Source organism: Ictidomys tridecemlineatus, chromosome 10, assembly GCF_052094955.1.
Source record: "Ictidomys tridecemlineatus isolate mIctTri1 chromosome 10, mIctTri1.hap1, whole genome shotgun sequence".
Taxonomy (NCBI): domain Eukaryota; kingdom Metazoa; phylum Chordata; class Mammalia; order Rodentia; family Sciuridae; genus Ictidomys; species Ictidomys tridecemlineatus.
In genome coordinates, this window is record NC_135486.1 from 103,949,497 (window position 1) to 103,969,303 (window position 19,807).

General features: G+C 45.6%; 1 protein-coding gene across 4 annotated transcripts in view; it reads right to left on the minus strand.

Moving 5' to 3' along the window:
- Prkar1b (protein kinase cAMP-dependent type I regulatory subunit beta) overlaps nt 1-14,944 on the minus strand; it is a 121,396-nt gene extending 106,452 nt beyond the window's left edge. Inside the window, exons 1-3 of one of the 4 annotated variants that reach the window (XM_040277355.2) lie at nt 14,796-14,944; nt 13,411-13,611; nt 5,901-5,936 (exon numbers count right to left, since the gene is read on the minus strand). In XM_040277355.2, the coding sequence (XP_040133289.1) occupies nt 5,901-5,936; nt 13,411-13,587 (213 nt within the window). In that variant the 5' untranslated portion in view covers nt 13,588-13,611; nt 14,796-14,944. Of the gene's footprint in view, nt 1-5,900; nt 5,937-13,410; nt 13,612-14,668 lie in introns of those variants that run through there. The other 3 variants (XM_040277356.2, XM_078023552.1, XM_040277354.2) reach the window with 3 other exon arrangements.
- Between the last annotated feature and the right edge of the window lie 4,863 nt (nt 14,945-19,807).

Consider the following 19,807-nt stretch of genomic DNA (forward strand, 5'->3'; position numbering starts at 1 on the left):
GATATTTTCTGCTTGGTTTTTGTTTTTAATATGATCAACATGAGTTGGGTTTTTGGACACACTGACTCGGAGGTAACAATGAGGCCCAGACATTCGAATGTCCCACAGGGAACTGAAGCTGTGGCCCTGGGGCAGAGACAAAATGATTTGTGGCTTGAGTGCTTTACCCTCTGGACTGTGATCCCAACTCCATCCCAGAGCCTCGATGCCAGATGTACTTACTGTAGGCACCACTTGGAAAAAAAAAAAAAAATGAACAAATGAATGACAGGTCAATACAGGGGTTTGAGCCTGGTGTCATGACCAAAGGTACCACTCAGTTTTCCCCAGAGTCTCTGCAATAGGCAGGTAGAGTGGGCTCAGAATTGAAGGGGCAGGGGCAGAGGTGGCAGCGAGGAAGCAGGATGGCCCCTAACAACATCCAAGGACAGAGGAAGCCTTGAAAGGCCAGCCATGGGTGATGTGGGCCTTTATAAATCACAAAGACCTTCTTGGTGATAAGGCCAGGAAGGATCCCAGTGGGAAGGCCAGGATCTCAAGGAATTTCCTTCTAGAGTCCAGATTAGGCACCTGAGTCTGAGCTCACAATTATCTACCAGGCTGACAGACCCACACCCACTGGACACAAAAGAGCTCCAGCTGTTGGTGTCCCAAGTGGCCCATGTCACAAAGGAGCATGTGGCCCATGCTCTTTCATTGGGTGGGGATCCCAGGTCCCTCCCTGGGGGAACCAAGGCTGTTTTCTTCCAGACAGCAGCAGTCAGGGCCTGTTTTCTTAGAAGGATGGGCATCGCCTGACCTGGCATGGAAATGATTTTCCATCTTCAGCAGGCACAGGGTCAAACTGGGCAGGATACAGGTGGTCTGAAACACAGAGGCCACTTCAGGAGGCCACAGGAAGAAACGGGCAGGGTTGGAGCCAGGGCGCCTCCCCCAGCCACCACAGGGCTCCTCTCCCTGTTCTGCCTCCCACAAATGCCTGTCCATTATCTCTGCTGGTATCCCTTTCCTTTCCCTCTGTGGAATTCCAGGAAAACCTCTCATTTCTCAGATTCCCCCTTCCTGTCTCTGTTTTCATGCTGATGAATTGTCTGGAGTGAGGGACAGTCAAGGTCATCAGGTCAGGACAGGCTTTTCCAGCCAAAGGAATCTTTATACCGAAAGTGTGGGAACCAGTTTCCAGAGGGGTTTCCAGAAAGCTCGGTGGCCAGAATTTGCCCCTGAATCGAGGAACAACAGCCCAGGGATTGTCCCCTTCCTGCCCTAAGGCCAATCAATGTCATGGGCTGTAAAGATGTCCCTCCTTTTCTTCTGACAACATTTTTCCTACACAAGGGACAGAATGCAGACTTCAGCCGAAAGGAAACCATTCAGGTGGGGACTAGAATCCCAGAGATTTTCTGGAGCCCAGTTTGTCCTCATGAGAAGCCCCCATGGCTGGGGCTGGTGGCTTTCCAAAGTCCTGCCTGACTGTCCACTTCCCTGGCCCTAAGGCTGCAGTCTGCCCTCTCCCACCAATAGGGATTCAAAGAGGCAGTTTATCAAGCCAACCGCCTCCTCCGTACTGGACTCCCACACCCAAAGGAGGAAAAGTGATTTCAGCAGCATGGCTTCCTCAGGCACCCACCCCACCAGGCAAGCATGAGCAGCATTTCTGGCCCATCTCCAGGGAGAAGCTCTATGTACCATCCCAATACTGCCCATCTGCACCCTGAAGCCCCAAGTTCTAAGAGGGTGGTTGTGGCATCTGAAGACCTAGGCCTCCAAGAGAGGGTCCCAGGGTCACCAGCCCCAGGCAGGAATTATGAGCTGAGCTCAGGGGTGTAGCATCCTCTAAAGAAACCAGAATAAGTGGGCAACTGAGGACCAGAGAGGGTAAAGGACTGGCCCAGGGAGTACTCAGCCATTCAGTGGTAAATGTATAAGAGAAAAACAGTCTCTAGTCATTTATTGAACACCAAATGTATACCAGGCCTAACAGGGAGAACAGAGGAAAAGGCAAAGAAGAGGACCCTGGACCAGCCTTGGAAAGGAGGAAGCAGGGAGGATCTCCCAGATGACGCTCCCTACCAGCCCTGCTCAGAAATGTGCTTGCTCCTTCCTCATCTGAGCTCAAGACAAGTTTATGCCGCCTCTCCCTAACCTGGAAGGCACATCAGACCTTTGTCTGCTTCATTAATCTCCTTGAGGAGTCAGGGTTTGATTTCACTGCTACTATTTCTTTGATTCCTTCGCTTTTCTGCTTTTATTTTTATAAATTATCTCTTCATCCTTCATCTTTCTCCATTGCTCTACATCTGACTTCTCAGGTTGGATGCTGTCAGGGCTGGAATAGTGTTGGAGTTTGGATCTGGAAGCTCTGGATCTGGAAGTTCATATGCTGAGGGCTTGGTCCCCAAGACTGCAGAATTCAGAGGTGGGGTCTGCCGGAGGTGACTGGATCATGGCCTCATCAGTGCATGAAGCCATCAATGGATTCATAAATTAACAGGCTAGGAAGGTGGCGAAAACTGTAGGAGGTGGGGTCTAGCTTGAGGAATTGGGTCACTAGAAAGGGACATCTTGTCTTCCCGGAACTTCTCTCTCTCTGTCTCTCTCCTTCCCAGCCATCTTGAGGTGAGCAGCTCAGCTCCACCATATGCTATGCTCCCTTACCACAGGCCTGCAAACAACACAGCCAGGAGACCATAGGTAAAACCTCTGACCCCCCGTCAGCCAAAATAAACCTTTCCTCCTTTTAAATTGTTTCAGGTATTTTGTCACAGTGACAGTAAGCTGATCTACACAGAATCCCCCCAAATCCAAGTCCATCTGTAAACTCCAGGGGACCTTGTTTGGAAACAGGGTTTGCAGATATGATCAAGTTCAGATGGAACTTTGGGAATGAAGGAGGAGAGATGGAAATGGTAGATCCTGGGCACATAGACTAGATGGTTCTCCCCTCTCAAATGATTTAAAATATGCATTAAAAGTAAAAATTATAATGAGGGTTCAATGTATGTAGATGTAATATATATATGACAATTATAATAAGGGAGAGTGGGACTCTAGGGTACAATGCTCGCATGCTTTACTGGAAATGGTAAAAAAATAATTAAGACAGTCAAGAAGTTACTTACAATTATTGTAAGTTCTAGAGCAATAACTTTAAAAAGACAGTAAATAAATTAAAATTCAATACTAAAAATAATCAAAGAATAAAGGCAGAAAAAGAGGAACAAGAGGGAAAAAAACACAAGACAAATAGAAAAACAATTCATTTTTTTAAAAAATCCAACCATAACAGTAATTCCGTTAAATACAATAAGTGAGGTAATATGTATGTATATGTATGTGTATGTAGAGTAAGAAATATTACTTCTTTTTAAAAAAACATAAATTGTCTAAACACACCAATTACAAGACAGGAATTGTCAGATTGGTTAAAAAAAAAAATTTAAACCAACCATTTGCTGTCAATAAGAGACTCTTTACTGGTAAAGCTACAGTAAAAGGATGGGAAAACATGAGCCATGAAAATCCTAATTAAAAGAAAGCATGTGCAGCTGTCCTCATGTCAGACAAAGTACACAAAGGAAACCTAACAGCAGCAGAGAGGAACTGATCACGGAGCTTCAAAATCCATGGAGCAAAGCTGGTCCAGTTAAAGGGAGAACTAGAGAAGTGCGCAATTATAGCTACTCATCTCAGTGCTCCTGTGGTAACAGAACAAGGGGACAGAAAGCCATCAGGGACAGAAGATGCCTGCCATTGGAGCATCAACATTGACACTGCCCCTCCCAACTGCAGCAGGATTACCTGGAGTACTCGCCAAGACAAGCATCTTATCTGTCATTAAACACACCTTAACAAATTCAGAAGGGAGAAGTGCACAACTCACCAGGATGGAACTGAGCCAGAACTGGGTGACAAAAGCATTTGAAAAGCCCCCCCCCCCCGCCATTTTCAGAAATTTAAAAAAAAAATCTTCTAAATAATCAATGAAACAAAAATCTTGGTGGAAACAGGAAAATGTTTGCACTACATAAAAAATGAAACAATGCAGCATATCAAAATTTGTGGGATGCAGCTAATGTTCCACAGCTGTGGGGTGTCTACAGCATTACATTAGAAAAGAACAGTAGGAGCCAGGTACAGTTGCACACACCTGTGATCCCAGCGACTCAGGAGGCAGAGGCAGGATTGCAAGTTCAAAGCCAGTCTTGGCAACTTAGGAAAGCCCTAAGCAACTTAGCAAGACACTGTTTCTCCAAATAAAAAAATAAACAGGGATGGGGAATGGGAATATAGTTCAGTGGTTAAGTGCCACTGAATTCAATTCCTGGTACAAAAAAAAAAAAAAAAAAAAGTCTTAGGGGCTGGGATTGTGGCTCACTGGTAGAGCACTTGCCTGGCATGTGTGGGACACTGGGTTTTTTTTTTTTTAATATTTTTTAGTTGTAGTTGAACACAATATCTTTATTTTATTTATTTATTTTTATGTGGTGCTGAGGATTGAACTCGGGCCACGCACATGCTAGGCGAGTGCTCTACCGCTGAGCCACAACTTCAGCCCATGGGTTTGATTCTTAGCACCACATATAAACAAACAAATAAATAAAGGTCCATAAAAAACTAATAATTTTTTTAAAGTCTTAGACCAATAATCAAAATTTTCACCTTAAGAAACTTTAGCCCAAAGCAAAAAGTAATAAGAGCAAAAATAGAGAAAACCAATGAAACTAAAATCTACCTCTTTGGAAAAGTTCATAAAGTTGACAAGCTTCTAGCCGGACTGATCAGCAAGAAAAGACACAAATTACCAACTTCAGGAATGAAAGAATACAAATATAGACATTAAAAGGATAATTAAAGTTATCCAAAAAAATCTATCCCCATAAATTTAATAACTTAAATTACTTGGACCAATTCCATGAAAGACACATACTACCAAAACTCAGGAAGAAATGGATAACCTAAATAGGTTATACTATTATCCTATTTTTCTTCTATTAAAGAAATTTAAATTTATAAAACCTTCAAAGAAAACTCAGGGCTCAGAAGAGGTTATGCCATTCTACCCAGGGTTCTCCTGGTTCTTCCAGCCAGAAGAAGACTCCCAACTCTATCCTGACACCATGTGATATTAGATCATTAAATAAATAAAACTACAGACCGGGCTGGGGTTTGGGCTCAGAGGCAGAGTGCTCACCTGGCATGTGTGAGGCACTGGGTTTGATCCTCAGCACCATATAAAAATAAAAAAAAAAAGATACTGTGTCCACCTATAACACATCCTCCATGAACATAGTGCAAAAGTCCTCAAGAATGCATTAGCAACTAAAACCCAGAACATGTTCTTATATTATCTAACACAGAGGATTTTCTAACATAAGCTAATGGCCCAGAAAGGCAAAGCTAGCTCAAAATTCAAAAAATATCAGCTCAGGAACTGACTTCCTTAACAAGACTCCTAAAGCACAAGAAATAAAATCAATAATCAATAAATGGGATGGTATCAAACAAAAAAGCTTCTTCACAGCAAAGAAAAAAAATCAAGAACATAGAGACCCCATAGAATGGGAGAAAATCTTTGCCACCTGCAACTCAGAGCATTAATTTCCAGGATATATAAAGAACTTTAAAAACTTAGCATCAAAATAATGATAATAACCTAATCAATAAATGGGCAAAGGAACTGAACAGACACTTCTCAGAAGAAAAAAATACAAATAGCAAATATGTGAAAACATATTCAACATCTCTAACAATTAAAGAAATGCAAATTAAAACTAAACTGAGATTTCATCTCACTCTAATCAGAATGGCAATTATCAAAAATTGTATTTTTACAACAACAAATTGTATTTTTACAGTAACAGTAAATGTTGGTGAGGATGTGGGAAGAAAGGTACACTTACACATTGCTGGTGGTACTGCAAATTGGTGCATCCACTCTGGAAAGCAATATGGAGATTCCTCAAAAAACTAGGAATAGAATCACCAGTTGATCCAACTATCCAACTCCTTAATATATATCCAAAAGATTTAAAATCAGCATACTACAGTGTCTCATTGTAGTCCATCAATAAGCAACTCAATTCATAATAGCTAAGCTATAGAACCACCCTAAGTGAGCTTCAACAGATGAAGGAATAAAGAAAATGTGGTATGTATACAATGAAATATTACTCAGCCATAAAGAGGTATGACTTTATGACACTTGCCAGTAAATGGAAGGATCTGGAGACTATCATGCTAAGTGAAATAAGCTGTCCCAAAAAGCCAAAGGTCAAATGTTTTCACTGATATGTGGAAGCTAACCCACAATGGGGGTGGGGGGTTGGAAGAAGAGATATAGAAGAGAAGGGAATGAAGGGAAGATGGGGGGTAGGAAAAGAAAAAACAGTAGAGAATCCAAAATAATTTTCTTAAGTACATATATGAGTACACCACAGTGAATTCCACCATCTTACACATCTAAAAGATTGGGGTCCTAATAAGAATAAACTATAGTCTGTGTTTGTATAAATATATCAAAATGAATTTTACTATCATGTAAAAAGAACTAATAAAAATCAAAATAAGAGGCTAAGGTTGTGGCTCAGCGGTAGAGTGCTTGCCTAGCACTTTCAAGGACCTGGGTTCGATCCTTAGCACCACATAAAAATAAATAAAGGTATTGTGTCCAACTGCAACTAAAAAATAAAAATATTTTAAAAATCAAAATAAATAAATAAATGGGCAGAATTCTTGTAGAAAGTGAAACTCCCTTGCAGTAGTTTTATTTTTAAGAATACACTTTCCTTTGGGTGAAAAACTTGAAATGCATGCCAAACTCTTTTCCATCTATGTAGATGTTATATAATTATGTAAAATATAAAATAAAGTAAAACTGAAGCATGAGAGAAAATGTCAAGATTGTAGCTACAGGCTTTGAAACCATATTATGGTCTATGAAAGACCTGAGAGATTATGTAAACTTGAAACCCAGTACTAAAATTTTGTGTTTGCTTTATTTAATATTTTTATTTTTAATCAACATATTAAAAAACAAAAAAGCAACCAATGTCATTCATACTATTGTCAACAGAGACAGAAAGGGCATCTGGTCATGTCAAATCCATGGCTCCAGCACCACTAGGACAGAGCCCTGCCTCACAGGCTAGGCCTTCCATGCCCTGCCCCAAAAGGCTCACCCCTCCCCACCCCACAGGCTCTGGGATCTGCACAGGCTATTCTGCTACACAAAGAGCCCTTCCATTCTACCCGTTCCTGGCCAATGTTACATAGTCACCATGTCCTCTCAAGCCCTCCTCTGTGAAGTGTCCCTGCCCATCCTCTCCAAGGCAAAGCCAACCCCCTAGCTTTAATGTATGGCACACATGCTTCCAGATCATCTTCACCACCCTTGGACAACCACCTGTATCTGCCCATGTATCAAATGCTATCCTCAAGGCTAGAACTACAGCTCTCCCATCTTGGCGTACCCCTGGCCTCTTCAGAACCCAGAGTATGGGTCTTCTGAGTGCTAGTGGACAACTGTTTGATACCATGCAAGTATGTCTTCCAAGACCATGGGACTCCAGGAAGCCAAGGTATTCAGCTTATGCCACCAGAATGGCGTCTGTAGCACTGGTCACCAAGAATCTCAGTGAATTTCATATGGTTTCCAAATTCAGGGGACTTCCCAGGTAAGCCCCATCCCTGAAGCATGTTATGGTTTGGATATGAAGTATCCCCCAAAAGCTCATGTGTGAGACAATGCAAGAAGGTTCAGAGGAGAAATGATTGGGCTGTGAGAGACTTAACCAGTGAATTAATTAATTCAGTTAATTAATCAGTGAATCAATCCTCTCACAGGGATTAACTGAGTGGTAACTAAAGTGGTAGGGTGTGGCTGGAGGAGGTGGAAATTGGGGGTGTTGCTTTGGGGTATATATTTGTATCTGGCAAGTGGAGAGCACTCTCTCTCTTTCTCTCTCTCTCTCTCTCTCTCTCTCTCTCTCTCCCTCCCTCCCTCCCTCCCTCCCTCTCTCCCTCTTTGCTTTCTGATCACCATATGAACTGCTTCCCTCTGCCACACTCTTCTGCCATGATGTTCAGCCCCAGAAACAATGTTGGACTTCTAAGGACTGAGACCTCTGAAATTGTGAGCCCTCAAATTTTTCCTCCCCTAAAATTATTCTGGTCAGATCTTTTAGTCACAGCTGAACCAGCATTGGGAGATGTTCCATGGGGAAGCAGGGACTCCAGGCTGGATGGAGTGCTGCAGAGCCTGTTCTTGAGCCACCTGAACCTACACGCTTCCTTTGCTTCCTTTAAATCAGTTTGTTAGCATGATGGTGAAGGAAAGAACCTTAGGAAGCCATCAATCAGACACCAACAAAAAGAAGATGAAAATCATGATGCATCCCACATGGAATGTTTCATAGCAATCTGACATGGTGGTTCAGGCTACTAAAAAGGAAGCATAACCATATGAATGTACTCAATGTATTCAATCTGTAGAGCCAAAATGGTCAACGTATATTTTACAACAATAAAATATACTTCTGCAGGGGCTGGGGTTGTAGCTCAGTGGTAGAGCACTTGCCTAGCATGTGTGAGGCACTGGGTTCGATTCTTAGCACCACATACAAATAAATAAAATAAAGGTCCATCAACAACTAAAATAAATAAATAAATAAATACTACTGCAAAGAATAATAGTAACAAATTACATTCCCTAAAGTTACCCACAGACATATGCATCTGTACATTTATACTGCAAAGCAAAAACAGGTCCCCAGAGAACTTAAGGCCAGTGTACAAGAGGTGAGGAATCCATGAGTTTTAGGGAGGGATCTTTTTTTTCCATAGCGTTTAAAATTCAATATTAAAAAGACTGATGACTTTATCATCTTATGCAATCTTCAGAAAGCCCCCATCATGGTGGGAAAGTTCCAGGGCTGTGTTTTGCCATTGAATAAAAAAAATTTTACTCCTTAAGTCTCCACCATAAAATAACTGGACCCTCTTAAATGGCCAGAGGTGAAGAGTTCACTGGCCATAGCCTGAGCAACAGGTGCCTGGCTGGACTGACTTCGGCAGGACACGAAGGCCTGGCTATCCTGCTGGGCTATGAGAGGCAGCTTCATCAATCTCACAGATATGCACCTTGCTTGTGATAAAAGCTGAGAAAAACCTCCATCCCTCCTGCTCCTGCCTACAGCTCTGCCTGGTTGACCTTAAGGGGAAGAGCAGGGGTGGGTGGCTCAGGCGTTGACTGTCCCTGTGGGGCTGCAGCCCTAGCCAGGAGTAGATGAGTTTCCTGGTTCTCTCCCACTGCTTCTCACTGGCTGGAGACATTTCTTGTGAAGTGGGATTCCTGAGGGATTTTACGGCTCTCTTGGGTGCTGTTCACTTTGGCATCTCAGATCCGCTTGATCTGACAGCAAAAGGACATTCTCCTACATAAAATGCACCCACACACAAAAATGGGCATATGATTTCAGACATTCACAAAAACACCTCAAAAGCCTGAACTTACCAGCTATTGCAGAAAAAGAAAGCCAAAATAAGCCCTGCCTTGTGGGAGTTTGGATGTATGCCCTTGGATTTCTCTTTTGCACATAAATACGCTATTGTTGGCATTACCTTTGACAAAAGGGAAATTGTACCACAGGTGGCAACCTGCAACATATTTCCAATGAATTGGTGGTAAGCTCTGGAAAGATGCCTGGAGAGGTAGCCATGATGGGTGAACTGTGTTCCCCTGAACAGACATGTCGGAGTCCTTAACCCAAGGCCTTAGCATGCGACCTTCCCTGGAGACTGTATTCCAGAGGTCACTGAGTTAAAATAAGTCATTAGGATGGCTCTAATCCAGTAGCCTCATAAAAAGGGACACTTTGGACACAGAGACAGGAAAATGCTGTGTGAAGATAAAGTCAGAGGCACGGAAGATTCTCTTCAATCCAAGGATCACCAAAGACTGCCAGCAACCACGAAAAAAAAAAAAAAGCTGGAGAAAGGTCTGGAAGAGACCTCTGCACAGCCCCCCAAAGGAGCCAGCTCTGCGAATGCCTTGTTCTTGATCTTACACTTCTACCCTTCTGTACTGTGAAAGGGGAAATTTCTTTAAGCTGCCCGCTCTGTGGTCATTCCTAAGTCAACCAGTGCAAACTAAATAGTTACAAAAAATTACATTACTAAGTAATGTAACTTCTCTGGGGACCTTTTTGTGCTTTGCAGTATAAATGCACAGATGCATATGTCTGGGGGTAATTTTAAGGAATGTAATTTTTTTTACTATTGTACTTTGCAGCAGCCACCAGCAACCATGGTCAGAAAAGGACTCATGTAATTTCCTTATTGTTAAATATGAGCAATTGAATTATGATTGTAATGCATTCCACTATTGTCATGTATGTAAGAAATAAATAATAAATAAATAAGAGCAATTTGGGTCCAAACATCCCAAATCTCAAACATTTCTGGCTCCAGGCATTTCCAATAAGGTACACTCAATTTCTGGTGGGCACATCATCAATGTGGAACCAGGGCCAAAACAAGATCCCATGGCCACCTCACTCTGGAAAGGCACCCAACCCCATTCGCACCTCAGCCCTCACCTATCAGGCAGGAAATCCAGGGCAAGTGTCTCAATTAATCTTCCACCCTGTCCCCAGCCCTGCCCGTAAGCGCCCATCTCACAGTCAGCTGTCCCTTAATAGCTCAAACATCACATCCAGAACAAGAAGCCTGGATCTTCCACACTCAGTCCTGCCCCTTCCTACCCAGTAGTGTACCCTCCACCCAGTGGCTCTGCCCAACCAAGACTGAAGTTCCAAGCTACTTTTCTCACTGCCAGGTTCAATCTGCCAGTGGACATACCCCTCCACCCTACCTGGACCCCATCACCTCAGCCTCACACCAACTGCGCCCGCCCCCCCCCCAGCTTCTACTGCCCTCTGTCTCAGACACTTTCCCACTAGGAGCTCCAGCTACCCTTGGGATTCCCTATTAGGTGACCCACTGAGCTCCAAACTCATACTCACCTAGTTCCCTTCTGTGTCCTCCTTGTCAGGCCAGAAACTTGGCTTCACCCCTGACCTTCAACTCTCCAAATCTTGCCACCACTGGGTCCTGCCCCCCTACATGGTGGTAATCTTGAGTTCCTCACCCACTTGATTCTAGAGTTTCTCAATCTCGGCACCACTAGAATTTGGGATCATATAATTCCTTGTCATAAGGATTGTCTTGCTCCCATTCCTGACCTCTACCTACTGGAAAACAACTGGCTGGCCAAGCCCACCCCCAGTGTAGCAACCAAAAATGTCTGCAGGCCAGAGCCAGGACTCTGGCCCAGCCTTGGGTCTCCTGGTGGACTCCTGCATCCAATCATGCCTCAAACTAATGTCCTGTGGGGCTGGCAACCTGGCTGGGGATCACGTGTGAGCAAACCAAGCAAGTGACACCAGCATGACAAAGTGTGGTTTGAGATGAGAAAGGAAGAGGGCCGCCTGCTCAGTTCTCCTTCTTCCAAAGTGCAAGAAATGGAAGTACCTCCTCCCCACTCCCCAGTTCTCTGGTTTTGTGCCTGGAAACCCAACAAAACAATGACTTCATGACTAACCAAAGAAAGATGAGCTAAGGCCACATGACCGTGTTCACCTATCAACTGAAGAAAGAAAGAAAAAAAATGAAAACAAAAAAGAATGAAATCAAGCAAGCAAGCAAGAAATATCTTTTTAAATTAAAACAGCCAAAGTTGGTGAGTGTGGATAAATTCAGTCCTATTCTGATGGTGGGAATGTGAACTGATGCCCCTGTTGGAAAGCTTTTCACAGATTCAGCAAGATTGTCTTCACCCAGGAATTCCTGTTGTAGAAGGCCATCCTAAACAAACACTATGTACAGGGGGGAAAAATCTATGGGTGAAAATGTCAATATGGCATAACTTTTAGTACTTAAGAAAAAAAACTGGAAACAATTCAATTACCAATCATGAAGGCAAGGTCAAAAACCTTTATCTCCTCAAAAGAACATCACGCAGACATTGAAAATGAGGTCTGTGAAGAGCAGATGACAAATGGAGAAATGCAAAATATAAAAGCACATTTGCAACATGACTATGCAGGAGTGAAAACACTGTGATTTTAAAAAGCACAGAACTTGAGGGGGAAGGAGCGGGGGAACTGCAGAAGATTTTATTTCTACTTCTGAACTTCTCAAATTTTCTTTAATAGGCTGCATTGCTTATAAATATTTTTTGATGGGGTAGCTCAATGGTACAGCACTTGCCTAGCATGTAAGAGGCCCTGGATTTGATCCCTAGCACCAAATACATAAATTTTGGATGGATTGTCTTCAAGGGAATAAACAAATTCATTCCTTTGAGTTAGGGCAATGTGATCATATCATGGATGAGGACCTAAGAGCTCATTGCTGTTTAAAAGCAGATCTTTGGATGAACAGGGCTGCCCACATTTGCACTTGATCTCCATGAGTAAATGGGACAAGGGACAGTTAAATTGCAGCCAAATATCAAGGAGAGGAAATCTCACATGACACCTAGAGCCAGTCTGGGGTAAGAAATGGGGGATGAGGACTGGAAGAAGAAACCATAGGACAAAGCCATAGGGTCTCATATCCAATCTCCCCTGCCCAGGAAGAGTTCAGAAGCGGGCCACTAAGTGGTAGGAGTGTCATTCATGGAAGACAGGGGTCTCTCCGAAGAGCTGAAGCCAGGTATGTTGGCAGATATCTGTAATCCCAGATACTTTGAAGGAGGAGGCAGGAGGACCCCAAGTTCAAGGCTAGACTGGGGAACTTAGCAAGAGACCCAATCTTAAAATAAAAAGGATGGGGATGTGCCTCAGTGGTAGAGCACTTGCCTAACATGCATGAGGCTCTGAGTTCACTCCCTTGAGGCACAAAAAAAAGAAAAAAAAATTTAAAAAGAGCTGAGCAGGTATGTGCTTCTCCCTTGTCTGAAGTATGTTTCTATCCATGACTGTCAAGTCTCAGTGGTACAGGCTGATGTGGAACCTCACCCCACTTGACCCGCTTCATGGGGGTAATTGGAGCTACTTTCTTTTATCCAAAATGCCAGTGGCATCTACAACTAGACCTGGTCCCAACCTCCATCCCCCCAAGCTGAAAACAGCCAGGGAACTCCATGAACTACCTAAAAACATGGATCATCTTCCAAGGGAGTCCTGAATCCCCTGAAAGTAGAAGGGGGGAATTCTGTGGCCAGGAAGACAATGCCCAAGGATGAACCTGAGACCAAACAAGCTAGGATCAGACCAAATGGGCTTCTCTTTCCATCTTGCAGAAAGATCCTCAGGACGACCTTCTGGCATTCAGGAGGAAGGAGGGGCTTATGTCTACTCCACCTCAGGACACCTGCAAAGGGACACTCCCAGGTTGGAAGTCACTGACCTTCTCTAGCTTCTCAAAGTGCTCCCGGAGGAACTTCATGGGGCGGTCAGGCTTGGAGATGCAGAGGTGCACGATGCAATCTTTGAGCACTTGCTGGATGCTGTGTTTCTGAACATACAGCTCACACCCCTTCAGACTGTCCTCCTCCTCCAAGTGGAAAGAGGATGGAGAGGCCATGGTCAAAGCGTCTTGTTCTTGCCGCTGAGGAAAATAAAAAAACACATGAACCTTAGAGGAGCTGGATGAGACCCCGGCTGCACTGCCGTGCTTCACAAACATGCACACACAGTATATAAGATTTTATTGTTGGCGCGCAAATCCAATAAAAGGTGTAACACAGAAAATGTCATTTATTTTGCATTTGTCAAAGATCTTTCATTTTGGGGGGTTGGATGAATTGTTTAATATATTAACAGCCAAAAAGACCTTACCTCCGAACAGATTTTGTGGGGATGGAAAAGATTCAAATAGAACTTATGGGTGACCCAAAGCCCCCTTTTGCCTCTCTGAGAAATCTGAGGTGGGAGAAGTGGGGTGCCTGGTGCTCCCAAGTGTCCAAGCCCGGGGGTTAATATGGTCTCACTTTCATTCACCCTCCCGGTTGTAAGGACACCTGTGTGAAATGTAAATGTTGTCACCACATGGGGTCCCAGTTGGAGGGATCCTCCAAGAGATAAAGGAAGTGGGGGAGGGGAGGTCAGTGAGAATCAAAAGGTGGGGAAGCCTAGAAAAGAAAGGGAAAAGAAGCAGCGGAAGCCCCCCCGCTGGGGGCCACGCTGAGGGGACTAGAGAACAATAGCAGCCTCTGGCCAAAGGCGCCAGAAGGGCTTGTGAGCGCCTTGCGCAGGGTTAAGTCACAATAGCCAGGTCCACCCACCAGCCTCCGGACTGAGGCCACCAGCCAAACCCCCAGGTTTTTCCAGCCACCAGGAAGGCCCCCCAGATTCCACCTGCGCTGGCAGCAAAACCCCCGCAGACGGTGATGGGGCACCCCACACCCCAAGACAGGAGGCAGTGGAGGACCCCTAGACCATGATGGGATGCTTCGGGCCCCAAGAGAGGACGCAAGGAGAGACACCCCCACACCATGATGGGGCGCCCCGGAGCCCAAGAGAAGGGGGGGATCCCCAGACCGTAATACGGTGCGCTGAACCCCAAAAGAGGAAGAAAGCAGGGATACCCCTCCCCCCGACTGTGATGTGGCGTCCAGGCCGGAGCCGGGGCGCGGGCCTAGTTCCACCTCCGGCGCCTCACTCACTCCTCGGGGGCACCGCGGCCGGTGGGTCCCCAAATGCCCGCGTTTCCCGGTGGGCCTCCCAGCCCCGGCAAAGGCCCAGGTCGGGACAGTCCAGGTCCAGACGCAGACCCCACCCCAGCCTGCGTACCTGGATGCGCGACGCCTGAGGTTGGAGGCGGCTGCGCGGGGACGCGGGGCGCGGGGACGCGGCGAGCGGGTCCCCGCACTGCAGCGGCACCGCCCTCCGCCCGCCCCCGCCGCGCGCGGCCGGCTGCACCCTGGCACATCGCGGGTGCGTGTCTCCCCACAGACCCGCGATCCCCCCTTACCCTTGGCGGGCTGGGCATTCCCGCCCCCTCCCTATCCCGGGACCCCTTCCCGGGACTGGCAAGGGATGCACCACAAGCCTGGGCACACAGACCCACAGGACCGCGGGCAGCACGGCCAAGCCCGCCCCCACTGCTGCCCGCGTCCCCTGTTCCCCTGTACTCAGACCCTGCCGTTGGCTGCAGCACAGGGGATCCTGGTGATGGCCCGGGCACCCCCACCTGTTGTGTGAGCAGCTATCACCCTGCGGGGGAGGGGTCGGCCTCAGCGATTTCCTAATCCACAATCCCAGGGAGCAGAAAAAGAATTGACCTTAATTTTCTATTGCCCAACATCATGTTTTGCCCCATCTGCCAGGTTGGGGAAGAAACTTATGTCTTTCCTGAGTGGTCTAAATACCAGGAGGAAGGGTGTGGTGCTCAGGTCGCCGACACAATATCTTGTTTGTATGTGGTGCTGAGGATCGAACCTGGGCTGCACGCATGCCAGACGAACGCTGCTACCGCTTGAGCCACATCCCCAGCCCCCCCACCTCATCTGTTTTTCACTCACCTGTCCACCACACTCACTTGGCAACTCTGAGTTGTCTCATATCACCTGTTGCCCCATTCACCCGTCCACAGGCCCTCTGCAGAGTCTCCAGCCTTGCTCATACTCCCCAGCAGGACTGGCCTTGGCCCAGCCTCTTTCTGCTAGTGTGGAGGTAAACTGAACAGGCCACAGGCAGGGGGTCAAACAGGAAGCTCCACATCCCCAGCCCTTGCCCTCCAATGTGTTCCTCACACCCTGTTCACATCACAGGCTGACACTCTTGCTATGGACAAAGGCTGTTAAGAATGGGTCTTTCTCAGAATTCATGTCCCCATCTCACCTGAATCAAAACTTGCATCCCACAACCAACTCAAATTGCTGCGGACTAGCAGTGGAGTCCTCCACCCCCTTGCTCCAGTTCCTTCTGGCTCCTCCAGAGTAGCCTGGCAAAAATAATGAGAAAGAGCAGGTTTCACCTGGCAATGATGGTGGACTGGCTTTGGTGCTCTAGGACTAGTTTTTTCTCTCATAGGACTGCCCCCTACAGGCACCTCCTCATGCTTTGTTCCCTGGGAGGGGAGTGTGGAGGACTCTTTCTGGCTGACCTCAAAGGACAGCCCTCCAATCTTGGGGTACCCCCACATGAGTCTTAGTCCTGAGGGGCTGCTTTGTCCCAGCAGAGCCCCCTTGGATCATGTTGCCCCTGGCCCTTTAACAACCTGGCCCCTTGACCTCATTAGATTGTGGCTTCTCCTGAGCCCATCTCCTCATACCACCATGAGGGCAGCTCCCTCCAGTCTCTCATTTGGGACATTTCCAGGCAACTCAAGTACCTATTTCAGTGCCATGACCCCCCTTCCAAGCCCTATCTAGACTCCTTTGCCAGACTTCTGTTGTAGCAGTGCCCCAGCCTACAGACCTCTCCATAACCCATAACCTGAGGCTCTTCTGCCCTCTGCTGTGCCTGAAGTAAGGCCAGATGGTTTCAAAATGTCCCACTCACTGATGGATCCCCAAGGAGGAAATCAATACACACAAGCAGAGACAGAAGTTCAAACCAGAATCACCCTAAAAACCATCCCCCAAACTCTTCTCTGGGCTCCCCGTGAATTGATAACCTTTATTGCTAAATTTGGTTGGCTTTTTACTTTGTTGGTTGCAAGTGAAAACATCTAAGTGGATCTTTCCCCAGACTGGATGTGCACAATCCACACACATACATAACCCATGACATACAAAGGGAGGGGGCTTGGTGAGCCCAGATGAAGTAGGGGAGCTAATTGGGTGACTGGTGGCCAGTGCCTTTAATTGAGGATAATAAGAATGTCCCCCACAGGACGTCTTCATGGCTCATCAAACCATGTGGATCATTCACAGTAGGTTGCCACCCTGCTGAACAGTGACAAATTCTGACTTTTTTAAGGACTACATCCTTTTACTAAAAACATGCAACTGGATTTTTCATGACCCTTCAAAAGTCCCAGTAATTTAATTACACTTATCCAAGAATGTCCCCCACACACTCACACACACACAGGGGAGTACTCACACTATATGCTTCATAGTATCATCATATTTCCCAGCTCTGTAGGCTCTTACTTCAATCCTAGACCTGACTATAGGATGCATCAAGTGATGAGATGTCTTCATAGTGACCAAGCCCTGCAAAGTCTTACTTCAAAGCCATGTTCTCAAAGCCCAACTGTTACCGATGTTTACCGCTGAGGAGTCCTTCAAGCGGAGGCAAGTGTAGAGTGGAAAGTGGAAGGCTTTATTAAAGGACAGCAGAAAAGACTTCTCCCGGAAAGAAGGGGACCTGAAAGGCAGAATCCGGGGAGATCTTCCCTTTTTTATAGCTAAGGTCTTTAGTTTTCCCACATTTGTGTCTTTTGTTTCCCTCTATCTTTCAGTGACAGAATGCAGGTGGGAAGGCCAAAAGGTGGCAGATAGGTGGGCTGGAGGAGTAATCTGGGCAGGAAGGGCCTGGGGTGGTTTGATTAGCACCTCCCTGCTTGCTGGGAGCTGTTTCATTAACAGTTTCTTAGGATGCTTTGGGGCCTTAGGGACATTAACAGGGGCCTTGGGGACATTAACATTTCAATTTCCCCAAGTGCTGCTCTGGTTTCCTGGACTCCATTCTCGATAATGGTCTCCATTTTCTTTATCTTACTCCATATTAGACCACTAACTACCTATCTGTAAATCTGGCTTCACAACCATCCCCAAACTCTGTGCCAGCTCCTGCTTATTCCCCAAGGTTCAGCTGTTCCTTCTGCAAGGAAATTCCCCCAAGGCACCTGGCACCTCCAGGTGAGGCAGGGAACCCCAAGGGACACACCAAGCTCTCTCACAGGAGCTACTACATTACATGAAAGGCTGCTGGGCTAATTCCTGTCTCCCTCGCTATGCTGAAAGTAGACGTGGAAGCTGTTTGTCTTATTCTTTATTCACTCTGCATGGTAAGGGAAAAAAAATTTTCCTGGGTGCAAAAGAAAATGGATTCTTTTGGATTCTGGAAACGTTGCAGAGTTGGTGCTTTGAGACAGGCTCTGTAGGCAGATGTCCAGGGTGCAGATCCCTGTTCCACCCCTGAGCTCAATGCAAGTAAGCTCACTGAGCAAAAGGACAGAGATGCTGCAAACTACAATGGCTGACACTTATTGGGCTAAGAATTTTACTGGGAAGAGGCCACTGAATGCTCAAAGTAGATAATATGAGGAACTGAGGGGAGGAGAGGCTGAGACTAGACAATCATAGTCACCCCCCAACTCATAGTGGTGAAGAGACGATAATTACAGTTGGTGCCTGACTCATGATGGTTTGATTTAATGAATTTTCAACTTGATGATATGAAAGTAACATGAATTCAGTAGAAACTTGACTTTGGATTTGATTTTTTGTTTTTGTTTTTTGCATTTTACCACGTTGTGCAGTACAATATTCTTTCACAATGCTGGGCAGCAATCACAGCTCCCATCAGCCACAGGATCATGAAGGTAACTCAACAGTTTGACATGTCACACTGTTTTATTACAGGAATGGAGATCTAAGGCAAGAATATTATGCAGCTGTTAAAAAGGATGACAGCTCTGCATCAATTAATTTTTTAATACTTATTTTTTAGTTGTAGCTGGACACAATACCTTTATTTTATTATTTATATGTGGTGCTGAGGATCGAATCCAGGGCCTCACACATGCTAGGCAAGCACTTTACCACTGAGCCACAAACCCAGCCCTGCATCAATTAATTTTAAATCATCTCTAAGATGTATTATTTTTATCATTTGTATCAGGGGTTGAACCAATGAGTGCCTAAACATTGAGTCAAATCCCCAGCCTGCTGTTTTTTGTTGTTGTTGTTTTGGTTTTTTTTGGTACTGCGATTGAACCCAGGGGCTCTTGACCACTGAGCCACATCCCCAGCCCTTTGTTGTATTTTTATTTAGAGACAGGGTCTCACTGAGTTACTTAAGGCCTTGCTCAGTTGCTGAGGCTGGCTTTGAACTTGAGATCCTCCTACCTCAGCCTCCTGAGTTGCTGGGATTACAGGCGTGTGCCACCAGGCCTGAATCCTCCTCTTAATTTTTTTTTTTTTTTGTAGTTTTAGATGGACAGCATGCCTTTATTTTGTTTCAATTTTGTTTTTAAAATATTTTTTAGTTATAGGTGGACACAAAGTGGTGCTGAGAATCGAACCCAGTGCCCCACACATGCTAGACAAGTGCTCTGCCACTGAGCTACAGCCTCAGCCCCTCCCCGGTTCTTTTTTATTTTGAGACAGTGACTTGCTAAGTTGCTTAGGACCTTGCTAAGTTGCTGAACTTGTGATCCTCCTGCCTCAGCCTCCAGAGCCAATAGGATTACAGGCCTGGATTGAGTGAACCACAGCACCCAGCTTCTGAAGTGTATTCTTTTTTTTTTTTTTTTAAGTTGTAATTGAATACAATATCTTTATTTTGTTATTTTATTTATTTTTATGTGGTGCCAAGGATTGAACCTAGGGCCTGGCATGTGCTAGGCAAGCGCTTTACCACTGAGGCACCACCCCAAACCTCCAAGGTGTATTCTTAAGTGAAAATAAAGTATGGCATAAAACTGTGCACACTTTGCTACTATTACAGAGGTGAAATCACACATCGTATATGTTTATTCAGGTGTAGAACATCCCTGGAAAAATACTGCAGCAACCAATAACAGAGGTGGCCTCTGGGGTGTGGAACTGTATGTGTCAGGCAGACTCCCCTGGAGAGGGGACTGACAGACACTAATCCAAGGGTGCATCTGCACAATGGCCCAGCTG